Genomic DNA, 23220 nt, shown 5'->3' on the forward strand with positions numbered 1-23220 from the left:
ATATCAATTATTAAAATGAAAGCATATATCATACATCATATTATATCATGTCATCTAACATTATATAATTCTAAATATTTACAAAATCAAATTTAATAAAAAACACTTTAGCAAATCATTTGTTAAAACAAAATTATATATATTTACGTTAAATTATTTTTTATTACATTAATATATTAGAAGTTTCATTCATCTCTTAAAATATTATTGAAGATTATTTTTTTCTTACCATGTAAACCAAATGCCGGGTCACACTTGATTGCATGTTTTTCGAAGTTTGCATGCTTTAAATTAACGAGTTTTCATTAAATCTAAACCAGCTTATGTACAAGTCATCGTGTTTACTGGTTCGACGACGGGTCCAAACTTGATATAAAAATATTGTTCTCATCTAATTGAAAATAATTTATTTTAAAATAATAGACGCACTGAGTTTGATCAATCCATATTATTTTTTTTGAAAAAAGTAATCAAACGATTAAAAATATAATTACATAATAATAATTTTTTTGACATAATAATAATTTTGTAACATAATAATGTAAAACAAAACTAAAATACTAATTCATATCATATATTTTTATCAACTGAAAAATAACACGCGCTTTTAAGCACGGGTCAAAATCTAGTTAACTAGTAAAACTGGAACTTCCAAAAAGGATGTCAAAAAAACACTGGAACTTCGAAAATAATAAAACAAGAAGAGGTGCATGGTGTAGATGAGTTAAGGCTCGAGTCATACGACACGTAAAATATGTATCCGTACCATATATAAGCATAACAAAAGTAACCACATTAGATTCATGTGAAGTGGGCACTGGGCACGATGAGTATGATTGGATGGTATTGTTAGAGTAATAAAAGTTGGAGTAAATATTTTTACTCTCAATCCCACTTAAATACATCCAATCAGATTGGAAAAGATAGAAAAAAGTTTCCACTCAGTTACGTTAGAAAACAAAATATTTGATCAGTTATTACTGATTTTCCACCACATTTTTACTCTAGAATAATGAAGAGTAAACCAGAGTAACGCATTAGATAATTAATTCTTTCCATTTTTTATTTTACTCTGATTTACGCTATGATGTTTCCAATCAAACTTGATGATGATGAAAAGTTGAAAACCAAATACTATATTGTTTCTTTTGTTTTCTATGTGTATAACAAAAGACAAACCTCATACCCGATGTTAAATAGTTCCAGTTCCAAACATTGCTTGCTCAAATGAGCACCTCATGAAGAGAAATCCACTCATATTAGGTCTATTATTGATTTGAGTGAATCCCTTCCATGGAATACTCATTTAAGCAAGAAACATTTAGAAAGCGGAAAGGAGACATGATTTTTTCCATGAGCGTATAAGAGATGATTTCACTGATATAAATACATGAGCAACTGCACAAACTAGGGAGACATTACAGAAATACCCTCTTTTCAAACAGTAAACTACCCACCAGACCAGAGCCACCATACTACTGAACATATATTAACGCAGACACACTTGAAGAAGACTTGTAAGTAAGCCATGGAATGGCAGCTAAAGAATGACTTTTTAACCAACAATCAAACATGCTCACATACATCCTTGTCCTTTTTCTCAGGCAGACCACATGCCTGGGGGAAACATTATACTATATAGTGGATTAGCAACAAAATGAAAAAAAAAAATCTATTTCTCAAATTTTTGGTGATTATAATCACAAACTTGTTGATAGAAAAATATTATAAACTTGATCAATCAATATATTGACATTCATACAAACACTAGAGGTAAATATACATATAAGCCACATCTTTTTTATTTTATTTTTTAATGTATCCCCAAAAGAGTAATCTTTAAAAAAGTTTCAATATTTCTTGGTCAACTTGAGCTTTTCGATCACAAACATGCCTTCTTTATACCTCTGTTTAAGATTGAAGGTCTCCACATACTTCCAACCCAACTTCTCACCACACTTACTACACATCACATCTGCCACCACGTACGATCCGGTTAACAATTTTCTCCCAATCTTGGGTCCAACCACCACGTTCATCGCGTGCGAAAACATAAAAGCTGCCCCTGAAGCTCCCTATATTTAAAATATTTAAAATAAGCGTTCTTCTATAAAAAAAAGTTGGATAAGAAATGAAAACTGATATTTTTTGGTACATAAAAATCTTTATAATCTCAAAAAGAAAAAAAAAATCTTTATAATCTTGTTGTTACCACAAATTTTTTGGAGATGAGATTCTTCACCGAGAGCTAGTGGATTTTCGCAATTTCTACAGAAATACTTAGGAAGAGTTTTGCTTTCTCCCATTTTGGTCGATAAAAGGATGTAGAAACTAGAAAGGAGATTGGAGAGTCTACAAGATTTATGAGAGACTAAATCTTGTAGATTATCCCCATTAGGGGTTCACTCCTCCAAGCTCTCACGTTTTCCAAAAAAAAAAATATTATGATATTTGTGGACCTCACATATTTCATGAACCTGTCTCTTAAAAATTCTTCATTATGAACCTGGTTTGTCACTGTTTCGCGGGCTCCATACCACGTGGCGGCCCGCAATTGGTTCGGTAAATTTTTTTTTTTTTTTTAAAAATTCAAAAAAAAAAATTAATAATTAATTTCCCCAAGACCCCATCCCCCTCCCCCAGTTTCACTAATGGAGATGCTCTAATAAAATGATTCGTTCTTGTTGCTCTACCAGTCCTGTGGAAATTATCGTGCGTTGACTTGTCTCGGTCGTTGGACATTCGCATTCCTGATATTATTGAATGCCGATGTATGTGCTTTTCAGCTGATGGGCCTATGGATAAACGGAAGGTCCATTTGAGTATTATTTCGCACCGATCAAAACTTTAAGACCGTTGCATCCTCTGTGGTTTCAGGCCTGGTCCTGGGTAAAATGCTATAAAACATTTGTTTAAAGGAAAAAAGTCTTCCAAATTTTAAAGAGTTAATTTGAACCAAAAAAAAAAGAGTTATTATAAGGTCGCATAACCTTTAAACTATAAAAATTTCTTATATTAAAATTCATCTTAAAATATTTATGGTTCATCAACTCTCATGGCCTGTCCTGGGTTCTATAATGGATATTGTGGCGAGATCTCGATGGTGCTTATGAGTTATCAGATAGCATTTGGGAAAATGTCTTCTTTAGTTAGTCAATATTTACCAAATTATAGTGGAGCCACTAGGTCCAATTGATTAGTTTAGGTTGTAATTTGGCATATCTTTGGTATAAAATTTAATGTTCCCACATTATATTAATGATTTTTTGAAAGATAGACATATCATAAAACTATAATGGCAATGAGTATAGGATCAATTCGTTTTAGCAGCTGATATGCATTATATCACTTTACTACCCAAAAAGGTGACACGAGAACATCACGTATGCATGCATCACTTACAGTTTATGAAAAGAGAAACACGAACTTCATAATTTTTTTGGATAAGTAGATTTGAATAAAAGATGGATTATGGATATGAAAAATAATCAGTGACTAAGGTACCTAGTGAAAACTAATTAATACCTAAACTATACCAGTTATAGAAGATGGGAATACAGATAGGAGAGAAGCTCGGTTTATCTAAACTATAGGAGAAAGACATCTTGGAATTGTAAGTGATCAAAAGATATGTCTCTCTTGCGTGGCCGCAAATCTGACCAGAACCACAACTCATATATAGTCCTAAAGTTAGAGATACGTCTGCGAGTAGTTTGATTGTGTGTGTGTGTGTGTTTTTTTGTCTCAAGAAATCAATATACTTTGCTTCCATCCACCAAACTTTCCTTTCCTCTTTAAGTTTCTCATAATATCTCTCTCCCTTTCTCTATGTATATAGGCATTGTAACTATAATGTTGCATGTTTTAAAAAAAAAACTATAATGTTGACACATTTATCAATCAAATAATTAAAAATGAACAAGTTAGCTGCATCTCCTACAGTATTTTCAATTATTTGAGAAAAAACACATGCATTGACTATCACCACCCATCCCCTACCACAGACTAAATAACTACATATGTCAGTTCTTAGGATACTAGTAAATCGACTTAAATGTTGATGACGATAAAATGGTCCTTAGACATGAGAAAAAGAAGATAAGTCTGACTTTTATACCCGATGAGTATGCATTTATTGTTCTTTCCCAACTCTTGTGTGGATATTAGATGACCAGCGACTTCTATGAGTATTCTTTCCCAACTCTTGTGTGGGATACAAAGTTTGGTGATCACTGGGTTGATTCAGCTCGTACCAGTTTAAACAGATCAATTGAAATATGGCATACGATATCCATAATTTTATGTCTAGAACATACGAGTAAGGTATGTTGGCCTGTTGCCAATCATTAACTGGTAAGAAATGTAGAAAACCAACTGCAAAGGAATTTTAAATATTTTTGTGTTCTTCATGAAAAAAAGATCACATGCAATATTTTCCCTTGGTATAACTTTATTTCGTCGAGAATTTAATATGTGAAAACTTTCTTAAAATCACATGCAGTATTTTCCCTGGTTAATTTCACTTTTACTAACTTGGCATTTATATCATTTGCAGTTCATCAAAATATTTATCTCAATTATAACTGGATACAATTTTACAAACCTTTAATCGATCCAAAACTCTTTCCTCACATAAATAACAAAAACTAGTGTACGAGATAATACAATCAAGGGAAGAAAAATAAATAAAAGTCTCTCCCGTCACAAGCTCCGGAGAATCACACAAAACTGAGATCTGACAAAGATCGTTGGTCGCATATCAGAAGTCAACGAGATGAGAAGAGAAATCTGGAATCGTTGTCGTCGATCGAGGAGGATAACGTAGAGAGAAACCGCCGATGCGTACGACGTCTCTGTCTCCTTGACGTCTCGGAAGAATCCCGGCGGTGAGTTTTGCCAGCGCCGCCGTGTACTCAACCAGTAGCTCAGTGATGACAACAACAGAAATTATGATCTGAGTTATACTATAATTTAAGTTTAAAAAAAAAGAATTATTTTATTTTAATAAATAGTTATCGAAGAAGTCGGGAGAATCTACAAGTTTCTGAGTGTTTATAATAATTATCTCTAGAAAAATGGTGTTGGAAAATCTCTTTATATAGGCAATAAATTACAGTGCTATTAGTCGTATATCGCTTTCCTTTTTTTTCTTGCTTTTTGTAGTCTGTCGCGTGTTGCGCGCTCTAGACAATAGTCACGGCGAGAAGACAAATACGTACGGCAATATACCATTTGCTGCCGCTTTTCATGTAATAACTGTACTTACTTACTGAATAAAATCTAGAAAAGTTAATTTCCCGTATCTAATGTATTTGGTTTTAGATAGAACATTCAATTTTTTCTTTGTTTTTTTTTTAAAGTTGTTTACCACTATCGGTTTATATAATCTACTTTTGCTCTAAAACCAAGTACGCAGATACGGGATCTATCTTTTGAAACTTTTTAAAACTAAACTTAACTAACTTTCGAAAGAATTACTAATATCAAGTAACAAAACATTATTCAAGGATTTTTTTTTGGCTAATCTGCTTTATTGAACATCTGTTTTTGTTTTTTTTGTCATTCGGCACAAATTATTATCAGAGCCAAATATAACTCTCATATGTCACGACTCATGACAACTAAAATGAGACTAACGCCTCAAAATCATCATTAGCAGGACAATTATCAATTGGACAGAATATAACAGAATGTCAATTATGAAAACAGATTATCAATTAATTATCATATACATTAAGAAAAGAAAAGCAAGAACCCATCAAGAAAACAAAGTCATCATTTTGTTGTATAATTCAATAAATACCAAATCATAATTGTTCTAAAGAAAACAAATAATCGAATATTAGTTATGACATGGAGAAAGAGTTAGAAATACAAAAGTTAATAGAAGAAAAAAAACAAAATAGAGGTTAACAAAATCCTCAGCTGTGACTCATCTACTCGATCAAAAGAATAGAAGAAGAGAAAACACATTGACAAGATTAGAAATCGACGAGATGCGAAGAGAAATCAGGAACGGGCGAGGATCTAGGAGGACAATACATTGAGAAATTGCCAATCCTTATGAAGTTTCCGTCGCCTTGCCGCCTCGGAAGAATATCAGCGGTGAGTTTAGCGAGAGCTGTCGTGTACTCCACTAGTAGCTCAACGATGATTACAACAGAGATCATGATCGATGAAGTTGCAGAATGAAGATTCTATGGAGAATAATGATCTAGCAGTCTTGTGAGTTCTCTACTTTGAGTGTTGAATTTATTGATATGACTTGTGAGAAAGAGAGAACTCATTTTCTCCTTTTATAGGAGAGTTGTTAGATTCGGGTTTATTATGGGCTTCCAACTCAAAACCAATTGGCAATTAGTGGATTGGCCCTAACCCTTTATATATTACTTAATGTCCCATTAATTTTCCAATGTGGGATACATATCCCTTAATAAGAGTAGACCATTAAAGAAGCTAGAGTTGCTCCACTAGGTTCGTGGTTATTCCCTTACTTGGACTCGCATTCATATTTTAATATTTTCGGGTCTTTTAGTCAAAATAAAATAATGAAGCGCGTCTTACGCGCACTACACAGTACACACTAGCATTAGCTGTTCTCCTAATCTATCGATTAGCTCAGCTGATACGTCACTTTTTTTTGTTAAACTTCACTCAGCCGATGGCATCATTTTAAAGAAGATCACAGTTACACTTCTTGAGAGAAAATATAATAAATTACAATACATCTTCACATCATCGTAAATCGATTTTCTTTTGAATGTTTATCAAAAGTGTTCAATTGAGTTGGTTATCTTCTGTTACATTTTGTTTTTATAATCAATTTAATTTTATCTCCTAGATCAATCATTTTGATGTTGACATTATTCATTTCTGTTAGAAGACGGGGCATGAACCTCAATTTTTGATATAAAAAATTTGTTTTTGTTTGTATATGAGAGTTGTTAGTTTGTTCTTGTCAAAACAAAATTAGATTTTAATAATTTAGTTTGTAATATGTGTATAACTGTGTATATTATTTTGATTCTTTTTCTTGCTATGATTGTTATTTTTCATTCTTTCAAAAACACACAAATTAGTATTTTGTATCATGTCTTGATTTTAGCCCAAAATAATGAAAGTGTCTACTGATTTTGTTAAACTAATTCATTTTTTGTATTTTAATGAAGAAATGGAACATTCTTGGAACATGACATTAGCCACGAATCTTCGCATCCCAATTTTCGTGTTCAAATTTATTCATAAAATGGGACAAGAATGATTTATTTCCAAGTTCTTGTTGCTTGCTATCCCAGTGTCATAGAATCCCGTTTGTCGACATCTACCTTCAAATGCTTGAGTTAAAATCATTATCATTTCAATCGTCCGGAAATCTTCACAGACCAAAACTTACTCAGAGAATCTATATATCCATCCACAATATCGAGTTACTCTAGTTTTTATTTATAAGAGAAGTATAAAATGCTATTTTCTGTTTTAAAGGAAAATAAAAAAAATAAAAATATAGGTTGTGTATACTCGATGTCTAATCCGTTTAACCAGCTATCACTTATAAGAGACGGTTTCTTATATTTTGCTAAGAACTTTACCATAAAAACCTCACGTTAATCATGCTCTAAGAATTTTCCATTAATTATGCTTATAAGTAATACCTCTTCTTTGTAATTACTCTAAATTCCTCTATTTTTTATCTTTTTTTTATCATCATTCCTTTACTTTTTATCAGTCAGGTGAAAATATAAGGAACATTTTTTACTTTAGTTCTCGCTGAAAATAATCATTACTATTTTGTCTCTTCCTAAATTGTGGCAATATTTTCCCTCTTCTTTTAGCAGTTTAGGTTATGATTGGAAAATTTTGGAATAGTGCAGAGTAAATATAATGGTGAAAACACACAATAAGTATTAAAAGGTAGAAAGACGAAAGAGAAACAAAAAGTAGCGTTAATTGTATTTATCTTCTCAATCCCTTATATATTAATTGAGGAACATTTGAAAAGATGTAACCTCAATTTTGTATTAATTAAAAGAGGCCCCAATGCATAGGTGTCACTCAATTAGGTAGTCAATTACATTCAATTGAAAAATAAGTAGGTCCACATTCGATTTTTATATGTTGTTAGATATATAAGTTGGTCAAACTATATGATATAATGATATGATATGATATTTTCTTTCCTTAAATAAAACCTACGGAATTACCATAAATGACTAATATATATATGACAATTAATGAGTTTAATAATAAAGATTTGATAACAATGTATATCTCCTCCATCATTTTTTGTTTTATTTTATATTATTAAAATAAATTAAACAATCAAATTAGCTATAAAAAGAAAATTTAGATTTTTTCGTATATGTTATATTTTGAATTTTTAAAAACGACAATAAATGACTAAAACTATTAAAATTATTATGTTAAAAATTAATGATCAATGGTTTAACATTTTTATTATAAGAAGATACACATGATTTTAAAACCATATGAGTAAAAAATATCATTTAATAATAAAATAAATAAATATATATATATATATATATATTAAACACTATATACCATAAGATTACATAAATATTTTAATATTAAAACTTTCAATGAATTTTCAAGAACATTTATAAATTATAAACTTATTAAAGATTTCAGATTGAAAATTTTGTTATCGATGATTTAAATATTTTGTTATAAAACGATATGAACGATCATAGAACCGTATGATTATAAATTCTTATTTAATAAATAACTATACAAAATATACTATTCCTAGAAAAATAGGTTGGTCTATCTTAACTTATATTACACTTTTTATTAAACTAACTATCGAATTGATAAATAACGTACCAAAAAATGTTTTGCACTTTCCATAAATAAAAGCTACGAAATTACCTAATATGATTAACGTATATGTGAAAATTAATTATAATGAATAATAAATATTTGATAACAGTTTTTGTATCTTAGTTCTTTTTTTTAAATTTTATATTATTAAAATATATTTAAAAATCACATTAAATATATAATAAAAACATTTATAATTTTTCTTATATGTTATATTTTGAATTTTTCAAAACGTCTATAAATTATTAGAAATTTGAAGATCCCCACTCTGAAAATTTTGTGATCAATAGATTTTTTTTTGTCATAATAAGTTACAAATGATCATAAAATTGTATTAATATGAACTTTTATTTAATATTATAAGAAGATACACATTATTTTAAAACCATATGAGTAAAAAATATCATTTAATAATAAAACATATATATTTATATATATATATATATATTATACTATATACCATAAGATTACATAAATATTTTAATATTAAAACTTTCAATGAATTTTCAAAAACATTTATAAATTATAAACTTATTAAAGATTTCACATTGAAAATTTTGTTATTGATGATTTAAATATTCAGTTATAAAATGATATGAATGATTATTGAACTGTATGATTATAAATTCTCATTTAATAAATGACTATATAAAATATACTATTCTTAGAAAAATAGGTTGGTCCATCTTGACTTACATTATATTTTTTATTAAACTAACTATCGAATTGATAAATAATCTACCAAATTTTTTTTTGCACTTTCCTTAATTAGAATCTACGAAATTACCTAATATGATTAACGTATATATGAAAATTAATTATTATGAATAATAAATATTTGATAACAATTTTGGTATCTTAGTTCTTTTTTTTTAATTTTATATTATTGAAAGATATTAAAAAATCACATTAAATATATAATAAAAACATTTATATTTTTTCTTATATGTTATATTTGAATTTTTCAAAACGTCTATATATTATTAGAAATTTGAATATTCCCACTCTGAAAATTTTGTGATCAATAGATTATTTTTTTGTTATAATAAGTTACAAATGATCATAAAATATAACGCATATGAATTTTTATTTAATAAATATTCAAACTAAATAATATATATATATATATATATATATAAACACTAATGATTTAAAGCAACAAAATTGGCTGATCAATTTAGTCGTCCAGTTGAAATCTTTCAAAAATATGTGAAAGACTAAAATCAAAGTACATATGGATTTAGAATAGTAGTTATATTTTACTAACCAAATACCGAAAAAACCGAACCGAACCGAAACCAATCCGATATCCGGATTGAACACCCGTAATCCAAATGAAGCCAAACTATTGTTTCATTCTCCAAAATATAATAAAAATAATAACTTAATCCCGCGCAAGGCGCGGGTCTTATCCTAGTTCTAGAGTAACACTTAGACTGCTTTTTCCACTTTATCAATAGTACACAGAGTAAAAGTAAAATAATAATAGTCAACCTGATTGGTAACATTTCAGTTGAAGTTGGAGTAAAATTGTTTACTCCAAATATTTACTCAAAAAAACTATACAATCACACCCTTAATTGAGTTCTTTTGTTTACTCCATATACCACTAACTTTAGTGATGATTGTTTCGGCCGTGGCTATAAAATTTTAATTGTAAAAATTTAGTTGTAAGTAACTTGGTTGTAGCTGTAAAGTTGTTACTGTAAAGTTGTTACTGTATATTTTTTTTATAGATTTTTGATGTAATTAAATTTGTTATAGCTACGAATTATATGCTGTAGATATTTTTAAATAAAATATATGAAATATGTGATGTGTATATAAACTAATTATTTTTATCAATTAAAATAATTTACATTAATACATTTATAGTTTATCAAAGTTTACTGTTATTTAACATGTGATGTGTAAATAATAATAATGTTATTAGAATATTTCAATAATTTTAAAAACACCCAAAATTAAATTAAAATATCTATAAATATTTTTTTATTATAATTATCTAATTTATTTGATATTATAGATATTTTTTCATTTTACAAATTCTACAGCTTATATAAAAAAGATGTAGGTTTTTTACTAAAATACGTAAAAAAGATTAATTTATTTTTTTGGTGTAGTTTTAAAAATAAAGACAAAACATGATTGGTAAAAATTAATAGAAACTGGAAATAGATTTTAATTTTTTTAAAAAATAAAATTACAATATAATTGGTAAAAATTTAGTGATTTAATAAATAAAGCTAAATTAAAGAGATAAAATTCAACCGATCATCCATTTTTATTTGTCTTTCTTCTCAATTACTCTGTGTTTCATCCACTTTTGTTACTCTCACATTTTATGAACTTAATAAGTCAAAGGCGACTTATCTCAAATATGAAAAAATATTATTCTCTCTGTTTCCTTGTCTTCTTCTTTTGACGTCATAAAAAATTGAAGCACGTCACACAAGTAAATGGCAAGAGATCATCAAAATCATATAAAATCTCTATTATATTTCGATATAGATTTACAAAGAGGAAGAGAGGGCATAGAGACACTCGAGGGAAAAATCTCCGCCGTCACTCTTATAGAAGAGATTTAAAAAAGATGACAAAATCCAAAATAAAAATCTCTAAAAGTCATCACAGATCAGAAATCTACAAGATGAGAAGAAAAGTCTGGTATCGGCGACGACCGATTAGTACTGGACGGAGAAGGACAAGGCAAGATGAAACCACCAACTCGTACTACGTTGCTGTCTCCTTGCCGTCTCGGAAGAATCCCTGCGGTGAGTTTTGCGAGAGCTGCTGTGTACTCCACTAGTAGACCAGTGATGATTACAACGGAGATCATTATCGATTATATTCGGAAGTCTTGCTGGAGTATCAGTTGAGTGATTGTAGAGAAGAAGAAGGATCTGGAATTCTCTGATTTTTTTCTTTTGTTCTTGAGAGCTGCAATGGATGACTTGAGAGAAAGAAAGACCTCATTATATAGATATGTGATGATGAGTGGATGAGTTACACGGACTCACTTTTAATTATCTTTTATATTTAAAAAAGACAAAACAACCGCGTCGTACGCGCACAACTATACACATTTGCGTTTAGCTGTCATTGAGGTTTGTTTTTTTTTTTTTAATATAATAACTCAGCAACACTTGTTGTTGTTGCCTTCTAGACTTGTTTTTTTTTTCCAAAAAAAAACTAAACTATTTTTTTTTCAAGAAGAATTAGGTTTTCGGTTTTAATTTCTTCCCTTAATCCAGGACTTGAGACATTGCTCAAACAAAAAAAACTTGAGACATAGTTTAAACTATTCTTTCCAAGGAGGCATCAACTAGAAACGCAACAAATCCGACCCCTAATACTAGCTCACGTAGTGTTTAAAAAAAAGTGTTTAAAAAACAAATACTAGCTCACGCACACCGGTGATATTACGATTATTTGTTTCTTTATTTGTTATTATGAGTTATTTTATAAAAATATGGTATATCTGAAAAATCATGAAGTCTTTTTGTTTGTTTGTACGAGACCACAATCCACAAGTATGATGAGTATATTTTATCTGGTTGGAGGTTTTGTTGCACTTGAAAACAAAAAAAAAATAACAAGGAGATGGATTTAAGAATTTACTGGTATATATGATTGGAACTCTAATGACATATCATTTGACTTATGATTGGGGCTTCGAGGAGGATTATTATATTCTATATATATATAAAAGAGTATCGTTTATAAAGGACATATCAAGATTGACGTGTTCACAACTTGGCTTCTGTAAAATAGTCACATCAAATTGATATCAACAATTAGGGATTTTTTAAATCGATGTAAGTTGTAATTCATTGTTAAATTACCTGAGCATTGACCTAGTACTAGTGGCAGTCTTTGATGACACGCATCTCTACCTAGTCCAGTTTTGATTTTCTTTTTAATCAAAATACCTAAAACTTATATGATTGCCACCAGTGAAGTGGACCACTAGGGGTATTTAATTGGGAAAATGAATTTAAGTACACTTATGCCGATAGAAACGTATCAACATGCCGTTCATCATCAGTAACAAGCTTGACGTACTTACAACTTGGCTGCTGTAGTACAGCTACATACAAATTGATATATAAAAAATACTGAATCATATCAATTAGGCAATTTTTAAGTCGATGCGAGGTAACAATCTGAACTAAATCATTGTTAATTACCTGAGCCCTGACCTGGTGTTTGATGGCGCTCTCATCTAGCTAGTCCAGCTTTGATTTATATCAAAGTACCTAAACTTATATGATTGCCAGTGAAGTGGACCACTAGGGGGTATTTACTTGGCAAAATCAATTTTAAGTACACTAATGCTGACAGAAACGTATCACAACGCCGTCCCATCATCAGTGATTACCATACTTCTATTTTTACAAGTGGAATAGCTAGTATTTATGTATCTTTCATCTTTGATAAAAAAAAATCTCTCATCTTTAATTTTTTTTAATCTGGAATACATCCATCTATCTGTAGACTTTTGCAATTATTTTTGGAATTTTTTACACTGGTCACTAACTTTTAAACAAACAACATACTTTTGACCAAAAAAAAAAAACAAAAAAAACAAACAACATACTCAATCCGTTCCAAGACACATGCTGTTTTGAATTTTGTTGATATTTCAAAATACATGTTTTGATATTTTTATTATCAATTTTAGTTTTAATGAAAATTGTGTGACCAACGATGTTTTTTTCTTATGATTGGTTGAATTATTTTTAATTTATATTTTCAATGCTATTTTTTTTAAATGTATATTTTAATTTTTGTCTCTCTGATGGTTTAATATATAAAAGCATAAACTATTTTAGAATATAAAGAGTATACGACTGGTACCCACAACTCAAATTCTTTTTTGAATAACTGGGATATCCCTACTCAGAAGCTATATACTAGTTATCTGATTTTTTCAATAAAATTATGTAAACTTGCTAACAAAATGTGATTGGCATTATAATTTTTTTTGTTCAGGAACTCTGACGTCAATTCAAGGAAGAAGTATGAGGATGTGGTTGAGTCGGTGAAAGATTCAGGAGATGCTTTATATCTTCGCCATGCATGTTTCAGGGGAACGTGAGTGTTTGCTTCTTTATCCTTTCTTTTCCTTTCATTATTGTGCCAAACTCTTAAATATAGTGTTGATCAACTTGCAGAGTTGGCACAAGTCCCCCTATCTCTTTGTGTTAGCTATGGAGTGCTTCTCGCGACTGCTCCTGTCGAGGTACGAAGCGGGAAGCATAGGCTACCATCCAAGAACAGAGAGCTTAAAGATATCCCACTTGATGTTCGCGGATGATGTCATGGTCTTTTTTGATGGCAGTAGCAACAGCTTGCACGGAATCTCGGAATGTGTCGATGATTTCGCCTCATGGTCTGGCCTGTACATGAACGCAACGAAGACTGAGCTATTCACTGCGGGACTTGACCATGGTGAAACCCAAGCTATCGCTAGCTATGGTTTCCCCACTGGTAACCTCCCCATCAGATACCTTGGCCTTCCCCTTATGAGCCGCAAGTTGAAAATAGCGGAATATGCTCCTCTCATGAACAAGATCACTAAAAGCTTCAATGCCTGGTCAGTTAAACTCCTCTCGTTCGCGGGTAGGCTTCAACTCCTAAGAACTGTGATTTTTGGCCTCATCAACTTCTGGGTCTCTGCTTTTATGCTACCAAAGGGATGCATCGCGGCTATAGAATCTCTATGTTCTCGATTCCTATGGTCTGGCAACATCGATAAGAAGGGCATTGCAAAGATAGCTTGGACCACAGTGTGTCTACCAAGGAAAGAAGGAGGGTTGGGATTACGAAGCATCAATGTTTGGAATCAAGTCCTAGGTCTGAAGTTTGTCTGGTTATTGCTCTCTAACGCCCCCTCTCTTTGGGTGGACTGGCACAAGAGTATTCACCTCACTGATAATTCGTTCTGGACTATTGAACCATCATCAACGGACTCTTGGGCTTGGAAACGATTACTGAAGCTTAGACCCCTGGCGCTTCAGTTTTTCAATTCGGTGGTGGGTAATGGGGTAAGCACTAGGTTCTGGTTAGATGTATGGACTCCATTTGGCCAGTTAATTAATCACCTAGGCCCTGGGGGTCCTAGAGCACTTCGACTGAGAAAAGAAGCTACGGTCGCTGATGCTACTAATGGCGCAAACTGGTCACTCCCTCACCCAAGATCTGATCAGGAAGTGGAACTTCACTCTTATTTAACTACTTTATCTCTTCCGTTACCTAATGATATTGATGATTGCTTTGAATGGAAAGCTGCTGATTCTCCGATGAATGTTTTTAACTCACAGGCCACCTGGGAGGTGCTACGACCGAGACAGCCGATTCAACCCTGGCACGACATTGTGTGGTTCAAAGGAGCTGTCCCGAAGCATGCTTTCACGATGTGGGTAGCTAACTATGACAGATTACCAACAAGAGCTAGACTGGTGTCATGGGGTCTTTCTATTCCCATTATGTGCCCCTTCTGTAACGCAATGCCTGAAACCAGGGACCATCTGCTCCTCTCATGCCAGTATAGCTTTGAAGTATGGTCTTTAGGGCCTGACTGGTTTAACCGCAGCGGTTGCGGTTGCGGTTGCGGTTGCGGGAGTTTGCGGATGCGCGTGGTTGCGGTTTCTAGCGGTTTTAAAAGATTTGTACGACTGGTTATGCGGTTAGAAATTTGTGCGTTTGCGGGATACTTATGACTGGTTAACTACCAAATGCAGCAGCAGTTAAATAATAAATTAACAATATTTACATTTTATACAATTATAAAAATATCAAAAATAATAATATTATAATAAATATAAAATTTATATTTAGAAAGTTATAGTTTAAATTTTTTAAAAATATAGACAATATTTTTATTTTAAAGTTTTATAATATTAATTAAAATTTAATTGATATATTTTAGCATTTTTATAATTTCAGTTTAATTTTTTTATTGATTTTTTTTATTTTTGTATTTATATTGTTTTGGAAAAAAAATAATTTTTTTTATCCTCCCGCAAACGCCCGCAACCGCAAACGTTAGCTGGAACCAGCTTTTGAACTTATGAGGTTCAGAGCGATTTGGAGCGATTTGGAGCGGTTTAGAGCGGTTTGAGCGATTGTTGCAAAACGCCAGCAACCGCTACCAACCGCAAAAGCTGTGTTTGCGGGTGGTAGCGGGAAAACCAGTCATACCCTTAGTCTTCAGTAGATGCAGTAGTTCTCACCGGAGAATTGCAGACTGGGATGAGCTTTTATCTTGGATTCGAGCTGCCCAATCTAGGACGAACCTTCTGCTGCGGAAGCTGGCTTCTCAAGCTGTTGTGTTCCATCTTTGGAAACAGAGGAACAACCTGATTCATAACAACGCCTCTATGCCTGCTGAAACGTATTCAGGGATATTGACAGGGTGATGAAGAACATCATCTCTTCTAGGAGATCGAAAAAAGTATTTAGCTCACTTATGGTTCTTTGGATTCGATAGGTGATGAATTTGTCCATGGTGTTGGATGCTGTTGATCCATCTTGTTTTTTTCTTTCTTTTTGCCAAGATGTGTCAAACTAAGATCTTGCTTTGCAAATCTCTTTTCATTTATATGATATTTACAATTTAGCAAAAAAAAAAAAAAAAAGAGTTGGCACAAGTCGCAACACATATGGGTCGTCTCATTATAATTTTTAGTCTTTCTTTATATTGCTTTTACAACTGGCTTTCTATTTAAATAATGAAAGTGAATGATACAGCCCAATTATAATTAGGTAGTGTATTGGAAGCCCAATTACTTTAACAGCCAGAATATTACCCAAAGAATACATTGTATATACGAATAGAAATCAGTTGAACTGAACCAAGTCTGGAAGTATCTGCATGCAAAAGTTGCTTGACATCATTAATAGTGATCCTTAGTACGATTGCTGAGAAGAGACGATTGGGTCTCATGGTTTCTAGGAACGTTGGCGGCAGAGACTAGAGTTGGTTGGATGATATGGATGAAGGAGACATCAAGAGGATTGGAGATTAAGGCGAAGACTATGTGGAGTGGACATGCCGGCCCTGAGATTTTGGGGTTTATAGACGGTTTAATAAAGATTTCTATAGTTTGGGAGTCTAAAATTTTATTTTTCAAATTTGAAGACTTATTTATATATAATTTTTTTAAAAAAATTTGGAGACTTAAGGCAAATATTTTATCCGGCTTGGCCCAAGACCGGCCCTAGAAGTAGAATCTTTTGGGTCTTGGCCAAGTCATGGTGAGTTTTTTGTTGCTGAAACTTAGTATAGCTTCATTACACTTACCATTGTCAGTTTTTGATAGACTATATAATCTTTCAGTTTTTAATATGATGTCTTTTTTTAAACAAGCAATGAATGGCTGCAGCTATAAGGCGGCAGCTGGAAGGCCATTGTCCAACACTCTTGTTACTATCGTGAGATTAGGTTGTCCATATACATTTCTCATCCCCTTGCGTGCCAGTTGACATGTAATGCTGGAGACGCATACTCTTTGCTTCATGGATCTTATATGTTATCTTCAGAGGTGTGACTGATTTGAAGGGAATGGGAGATTTGGCTGTTAAGATTGCACCCAGTGGGGTTGGTCAACAAAGAACCAGGTTTAGAGTTCATGACTCGGTTGAGCTGGCTAGGTCACATGACTTCCAACTCAAGAGTTCTGGTGTTCGAACCGATGTTAGGCAGGGGGGGGGGTGATCTAGGATGATATTAGATGGGGGTACAAATAAATTTTTCATTATGTTTAATATTTGAGGTTGGAGGCATTACATAAATGCCTATGTAAATTATTGGAAAGAAAAAAAAACAAAGAGATGAGGGCACGTGTCCCCCATAAGTGCACAAGTGCGTCGACGACTTGATCAAAGTCTCTCTAGCTCGTTTTTTCTAATATATACTAGATTTCGATCCGTGCAACTGCACATATGTTTATTTTCAGTTTTATATACGTAGATATTTATTTTAAATCATTAGTAGTAGGATTGACGTCGATTGGCTCCATGGACTATATAGACCCACGATTTTTTCCCAGACTTCTTGCCTCATCAATTGTCCCCCTAAACAAATAATTTGATCAATTTCCCACAATTTTAAACATATTAACCAAATCACGTTTACAGACTCAAATCACATTGATTGCCAAATCGCGTTTTCTTAATCGCGATTTGAGTCTGTAAACGCGATCTGGTTAATATGTTTAAAATTGTGGAAAATTGAACAAATAATTTGTTTAGGGGGATAATTGATGAGGCAAGAAGTTTGGAGGAAAAAATCGTGGGTCTATGTAGTCCAGGGGGCCAATCAACTTCAACCCTTAGTAGTTACATTTTTAAAAGATTAATCATATATTTAAATATTTATATAACTATTTCAGATACAATAATTTAATAATTTTATAGTTCATATGTTGTAGTTAATCAATTGTTTAAAACTGTCATATGTGTTTGTTGTTTCTTATTATATATTTATCTTATTTCAATTGTATTTAGTTATTAAATAAATTAATATATGCATGAAACAATAAATTTGAAAATTATTTTATATTTAATTTATGCAAAATTCTGACCTATCATTCAAAGCTCCATTTCCTTTTAGAAATATTTTTTAATTTATTCGTTTTACATAATATATTATTGTATAAAGAATTTTTTAATATTATACATGTATTATATAATTTGCTAATGTTAAGCCTTTCTTTCATTGTATTATATTTTTAACATGAATATTTTATATTTATGAAAGTAAATTTTACAAATTTACCAATTTAATATACATTTATCATTTTTAGTTCAATATAATAATTTTACTTTAATATGATTGATTAAGATTATAAAATAGAGAAAAATATGATAGATTTTTTTCATTGTATAAACGATAATTGAATACATATTAATGCATAATAATAATTCATTGCTAATTACAATCAATGTTAAATATTTATCAACAGATTTTTTAGAATAATTTTTAAATATATATATATATATATATATTAAAAGAAAATATATCATGATGAAAGTAGTTACAAATATTTTATGGGGAAATTTTATGCTTACCACTTTCATGGTACCACCTTTCATCTTTACCACCACTAAAGAGACATTTTCAAAAATACTTTATTCATTAAGTTGCAAAAGACTCTTATGTATTTGTTATCTATATATATAATAAATTTTTATTTAAATAAAAAAAATAAAAAAGTATTTGATGTTTTCGAAATATACTTTTTTTAAATTCAAACTTTTTTTATAAATTTTGTTTTTTGAACTTTTTTCGAATTTGTTTTTTTACTTTTTCAAAATTTCTTTTTGAAAATCGAAAATTACGTTTGAAACTATTTTCAAAATTTTTATATATAAGTATTTATTTATATATTTATTAGAATACTAAATTTCACATTCTAAATATCCTATCCATCCCTCAACTATAAACCTTAAATCTAGATTAGTTAACCATAGGGGAATAAATATCTTTTATCCTTTATTAACAGTGAGAGTAAAAGTGATTAGTGTAAACATGAAAAGTGGTACTATGAATGTGGTATTTGTGGCAATTTTTCATATTCTATACTATTAGCTTTAATGAATTACATGTTAATTTTTATACAAGCATTATATAGTTTGCTAATGTTAATCCGGCTTACCAACATATTATATTTTTGAACATACATATTTATAATTATTTAAATTAATAATATATAAAGTTCTTAATTTGATATATTTTTTATTTTCTATTTTATAAACGATAACTGAATATATTAATGTATAATAATATTTCAAAATTAATTACGAAATTAGTGAAAATATTTACATATAATTTTTTGAAAATTAAAATCTGTTAAAATCTTTTCAAACAGTTTTAAATATATATATATATATATATATTTTTTTTTTAAATAAAAAGATATCATAAAATATTATGATTAAAGTAGTTCAAAGATTCTATATTTTATTAGTTTTAATAAAGCACATTTAATAAAAATTTTAAAGGATCGTTCAAATTAAAAAATTACACATAAAATAAGTCATGACTTCTATTTTAATAAAATAAATATATTAAATTAAAATATCAACCCCCAGAATAAGACGTCCGGCTAGTCGTCGAATAAACACAAATAGATTAGGATTATACCTAAGGAGACAAAAACATAAACACAGCGGGATGGAAAAAAGAAATATTTACGCTGGGAGACACAATTTGAGTTTGCAATATCACTAAGAGACACATTGTCTATGTAACACACTTTCTCATGTTAGTTTTACAAACATAACCTCCAACTAAAAAACCTCCAACTAAGAGAGGCAAAGAGAGAGGTAACTCTTGTTAGCCAATCCAACTAACCAAACTGATATAATATTTTTACCTTTTGTGAAAATGAATAAAACATTTCTAATAACCTTATCTCTTCCTTTATCTTCACAAAATCTATCGTCGTTTCTAATGAATCTTAATTTCTTTCTTCCCCGACATCTTTTTGATCCAGAAATCTAAATCTGAAATTGAACCCCTTTCTCATTCTAATAGACGTCTTCTTTCTCCCTGAATCTCGACGTTTTTTTTCCCCGAATTTCTTCCCGAAATCGAAATCGACATCTCGATCTATGTTTCTCGACCTCGAAACTCTGTTCTTTACCGCGTCTGGTGATTCACAGATTAACTCCAAATTGAAGGTTAGGTCCCGCTTCTTAAAACAACTACTTGACTCTGTCTTCTCGGTCCAAACCCTAACTTTTTACATCTTGAGAAATTGAACCCCTTTCTCTAGGCTCAGTCCCGTGTGGAAACGATGGTGGTGGCTGTGGAGGGCGTGGTGGAAGAAGCGGTGGATACCGTAGTGGAGGCAGTGGTGGTTGTGGAAGCGATGGTGGAAGATGTGAGTATGGATACAATGGTGGTGGTTAGTGGAGGTGGCTGCCGAATCTTCATCCACAAAACCTTGAACATAAGACCTCATCCACAAGATCTTCATCCACAAAACCTTGATTCATGTGTCCACATTTTCCCGTGTCCATAATTTTACCATCCACAATGTGTATCTTCATATCTAACTCTTCCACAATTTTTCGTGTCCACAAACACTTGATGCAATGTGCGAGTTCTGCTTCAAAATCGAACCATTTTAGCTTTATTTTGTTTGTAATGATATATCTCAATTTTCGTCTCTTTGTTCTAAAATTAGCAGAGAACGGAAAAGAATAGTTTATTCCTTGTCAACGGTTCACCGTAACTATAAGTATTGCGTCCATATATATCCATCCATAAGTATCTGTTAAGTGTCCAAGTTTCTTGCGTCCACATTTTTTCTGTCCATAAATTTTCTATTGATTGTGCTCGATGACTTTTCAAATTTACTTAACTTTTATACTATATTTATGTACATATAACAAGTAAAAAGATAATTAAATAGATTTTAGTTTGCTTGTCCATAATTCTTGTTTCTACAATTCATTTGTAATTTACGTGTTCACAACTCATGAATCCACTTTTTTCTTCTATCCACAATATAGATGTCCATATTTCATTTGTCCACAAATGCTTAATCCAAAAATCTGACATCAAATGGTTAAAATATATATTAATGGATGTTAAAATGTAGAAGATAAAAAGCTAGAATTTACTATGTCAATTTTTTTAATTTTTATACTTTAATATTTGAAAAATAATCAAACTAAGGAACGAGAGGTGAACTTATAAAAATAATAAAAATATATTAAAAAAATACAAAAAATTGCAACTCATCGGTCAAGTTACAATCATTTAGTCACTCAAACCAAAATCTAATATAAATAAGTTACTATATGACCAAATCCAATTGACCATGTAGTTTATTTCTTAAAAGGAACAGACTTCCCTTTCCACCTAAAGCAGGGGTAATTCCGTCCACAAAAAAACAGCTGTATGGACAATGTGTCCCAACCACAGAATGTGTCTCTAAAGGTAAGAGAAAGACGTAATGTGTCTCTGTATGTAAATGTCTCTGGAAAAAACCTAAGGTTCGGGGACCCGTTATCAATTCTCGTCATCACCAGAAGTTTGCGGCCAACAATGCCGACCAAACCAAAATTTCGCCGATCACTGCAAATATACTTTCTTTCAAACCCACGCCGACACACAGCTATTCAATCCACACAACACTATCTTTCTCTTACCGACTATCAAGAAATAGAAATCGAAACAGACCAACTAGTTAAGGGGAACCACGCAAGTCCGTCTCTCTTGCCAGATCCTGACCAGTACGGGGATACAGAAAGGTCGTATTCGACACACTAACCCGAGGCTTGATCTTAATCTATTGAGAGGGGAGGGGAGAGATAACCTGAAGGCTTCCTATAACTGAAACACATACGCTTCGGCCAAACAAAACCGTAAAACGGGCTGAGATGAGGCTGTTTAAAATACATTGAGAACAAGCACCTGCAAGCCATTGATGGACTCCAGCTTGCCGAGAAGATCGAAGACCCACCAAGCACTAGGATAGCTGGAGACCAAACGCGCGGCCACGGAGGGAAATGAACCTGCCGAGACCACCCGAAGATCCAACCATCTAACACGCATCACCTCTAAAAACTAGAGGATAAATCAAAAGGCTAGGCTGAAGCAACAATCAGTGACATGACGGAGTTGCAGATACGATAAAAATCAGGCTTGAAATACCCAAACAGAAGGTGCACAGTTCTGAGAAGGGCTCTCTGCTTCTTAAACCGAAGGCTAGAGGAAATAAAAACCGAGGAAACATTTCCGAGAAGGGCTCTCTAGCTTGTTATTGATACGTTGTTTTATGTAGTACTGCTTTTGCAATTGACTTCTTTTATTTAGAGGAAACATTGGAATATTTCTTGTATGTAACATTATCACTATTATAGTATAGTATCTTCTCACTGTATATCAGTATATATATGCATTTATCATTATAAAGACAAATGTCAGATTCACATATTTACACTTAGGCGATAAGTTAAAAGAATCAAATTCCAAAAATGATAAAAAAGGTTCCAGACCTCTCGAAACTCTACAATATTTTATATATTTCCAACACACCATATCAATAGGTACAATTCGATTACAAGGGAAAGAGAAATCTCATCTAACATTAGGCGATAAACGTAAACGAACAAAACTTTAACGAAACAATTTGACGTGTGATCTAAGTTCCAAATTAGTATATGATATATTACTATTTATTTGATTTGTTACTCACTTCATTGTGTACTCTCATAATTAATTTTTAAAATAAGTGAGCGAGAACGTGCATCTAGTAGAAAATTTAAATTAATTTAACGAAAAAATTGAAATAAAATTAAGATTATTGATTTTTGGGTCAAAGTTATAAGATAAATTGTTAGAAAAATCAAACTCAAACC

General features: G+C 31.3%; 3 protein-coding genes and 1 pseudogene across 3 annotated transcripts; all 4 read right to left on the reverse strand.

The window, feature by feature from the left end:
• Nucleotides 1-1702: 1702 nt before the first annotated feature.
• LOC125577054 lies at nucleotides 1703-2369 on the reverse strand (annotated as a pseudogene).
• Nucleotides 2370-4555: 2186 nt separating this feature from the next.
• Nucleotides 4556-4993, reverse strand: BNAANNG25290D (the record flags this gene model as incomplete). Its single annotated transcript, XM_013799470.3, has 1 exon — nucleotides 4556-4993. A coding segment is annotated over one exon (234 nt), but the record flags the coding sequence as incomplete, so codon positions are not given.
• A 767-nt stretch (nucleotides 4994-5760) lies between these two features.
• BNAA08G14020D lies at nucleotides 5761-6280 on the reverse strand. The gene has a single exon (XM_013799471.3). It carries the CDS (start codon nucleotides 6168-6170, stop codon nucleotides 5982-5984), a length of 189 nt encoding a protein of 62 aa, XP_013654925.2. The 5' UTR covers nucleotides 6171-6280; the 3' UTR covers nucleotides 5761-5981.
• Nucleotides 6281-11308: 5028 nt separating this feature from the next.
• Nucleotides 11309-11846, reverse strand: LOC106361222. The gene has a single exon (XM_013800945.3). It carries the CDS (start codon nucleotides 11675-11677, stop codon nucleotides 11474-11476), a length of 204 nt encoding a protein of 67 aa, XP_013656399.2. The 5' UTR covers nucleotides 11678-11846; the 3' UTR covers nucleotides 11309-11473.
• Between the last annotated feature and the right edge of the window lie 11374 nt (nucleotides 11847-23220).

Source organism: Brassica napus, chromosome A8, assembly GCF_020379485.1.
Source record: "Brassica napus cultivar Da-Ae chromosome A8, Da-Ae, whole genome shotgun sequence".
NCBI classification, from domain to species: Eukaryota; Viridiplantae; Streptophyta; class Magnoliopsida; order Brassicales; family Brassicaceae; genus Brassica; species Brassica napus.

Coding starts and splice junctions, on each gene's coding strand:
- BNAA08G14020D (XM_013799471.3), bottom strand. CDS start 6,170: ATGATCTCTGTTGTAATCATCGTTGAGCTACTAGTGGAGTACACGACA.
- LOC106361222 (XM_013800945.3), bottom strand. CDS start 11,677: ATGATCTCCGTTGTAATCATCACTGGTCTACTAGTGGAGTACACAGCA.